The sequence below is a fragment of the Austrofundulus limnaeus genome, unplaced genomic scaffold (genome assembly GCF_001266775.1).
Source record: "Austrofundulus limnaeus strain Quisiro unplaced genomic scaffold, Austrofundulus_limnaeus-1.0 Scaffold2544, whole genome shotgun sequence".
Classification (NCBI taxonomy): domain Eukaryota; kingdom Metazoa; phylum Chordata; class Actinopteri; order Cyprinodontiformes; family Rivulidae; genus Austrofundulus; species Austrofundulus limnaeus.
Window position 1 is genome coordinate 14,574 of NW_013954946.1, and position 1,253 is coordinate 15,826.

The 1,253-nt window shown below is 41.3% G+C and overlaps 1 protein-coding gene across 1 annotated transcript in view; it reads right to left on the bottom strand.

The window, feature by feature from the left end:
• sav1 (salvador family WW domain containing protein 1) overlaps positions 1–1,064 on the bottom strand; it is a gene marked incomplete at its 3' end in the record, with an annotated part of 15,472 nt that extends 14,408 nt beyond the window's left edge. The window contains 1 exon segment of the mRNA XM_013999890.1: positions 731–1,064. Coding sequence (XP_013855344.1) covers positions 731–824 — 94 coding nt within the window.
• Between the last annotated feature and the right edge of the window lie 189 nt (positions 1,065–1,253).

Sequence of the window (1,253 nt, forward strand, 5' to 3'; positions counted from 1 at the left end):
TACATACATACATACATACATACATACATACATACATACACATACATACATACATACACACACATACATACACATACATATAGTACACACACGCACAATACAAATATTCAAAAAAATCTGTGCATTTCCTGGGGGCTAAGCCCCCCCTTGTCATTAAAACCTAGTGACACCCCTGTTTACTTAGTTGTTAACTAATTGTTTGCAAGTTAATATTGCCTTAATGATCAGTGATTTAGAATAAAACGCGAACCTGTAAAACATAACTTTTGTGCTGGTGCACCAGTGCGACCTGTGCAAGGAAGGCTGGAGCCCACAAAACACATCCGACAGATGTGCCTAAATAGATATAAAAGCTCCTTAAGAGAAGCATTTATAAACTCAGACATTTCACTCATACCACTGGTTTTATGTGCAAAAAACTCTTTTCAACAACTGTATTAGTACCGGTGTTGAAAGGTTTAACCTTTAGTTATTTGCTGTTGTTGCCATGATAGAGCTGTTTTTAACTTCGAATATGTTAGTTAGCATCAAGTTAGCATGGTGTTGAGTTACAAACTACAGTAATAAATAACACTTTAAACGTTTATAAAGCACAATGATACGGAAATATGTCTTTACACACTTACTTCAGAGTGTTTGTATAAACTAGCTGCTAACATCATGACATTGTTTAACTTCAGCTAACTTATGCAAACCTGAGCTAGCATGTTGGACCACTTGTTGCGCTTACTTCTGAGGAGCGGCGACGTTTCCTTCTTCACATATTTCCCGTGAACCTCGGCTGGTTTCGACGCTTCGTTTTTGCTTTTCTTTCGTGAGAGCATAACTCAAAGATGGGAGACATCAACAACACGGCTCTGCGAGGTCATGACACGATCCTTGGAAGCCGCTGCCGTTCTCCCGGTCCGTGAACACGGAGTGGAAAGTTATCATTTTCTGCTGTTAGCGGTTAGCTAAGCTAACCGATGCTAACATAAAGCCACTGGGAGCGACCGTGTGTTATTGCCGCAGCCCAGTCCCTCCGCTCGGCCCGGGCAGCGCCACCTCACCGGGGCTCAGGGGTTGGGTGTTTCACAGTCCTCCCTGTGGGATGGCACGCCCCCTGCAGGACAGCAGTGGAACTCCTTCAAAGTAGACTTTTAATATCGAATTATAATATTAAATAAAAATCGGATAATATGAAGAAAGTCAGAATTCTGAGAAAAACTACTAAAAAATACAAAATAAAACACACACACACACACACACACACA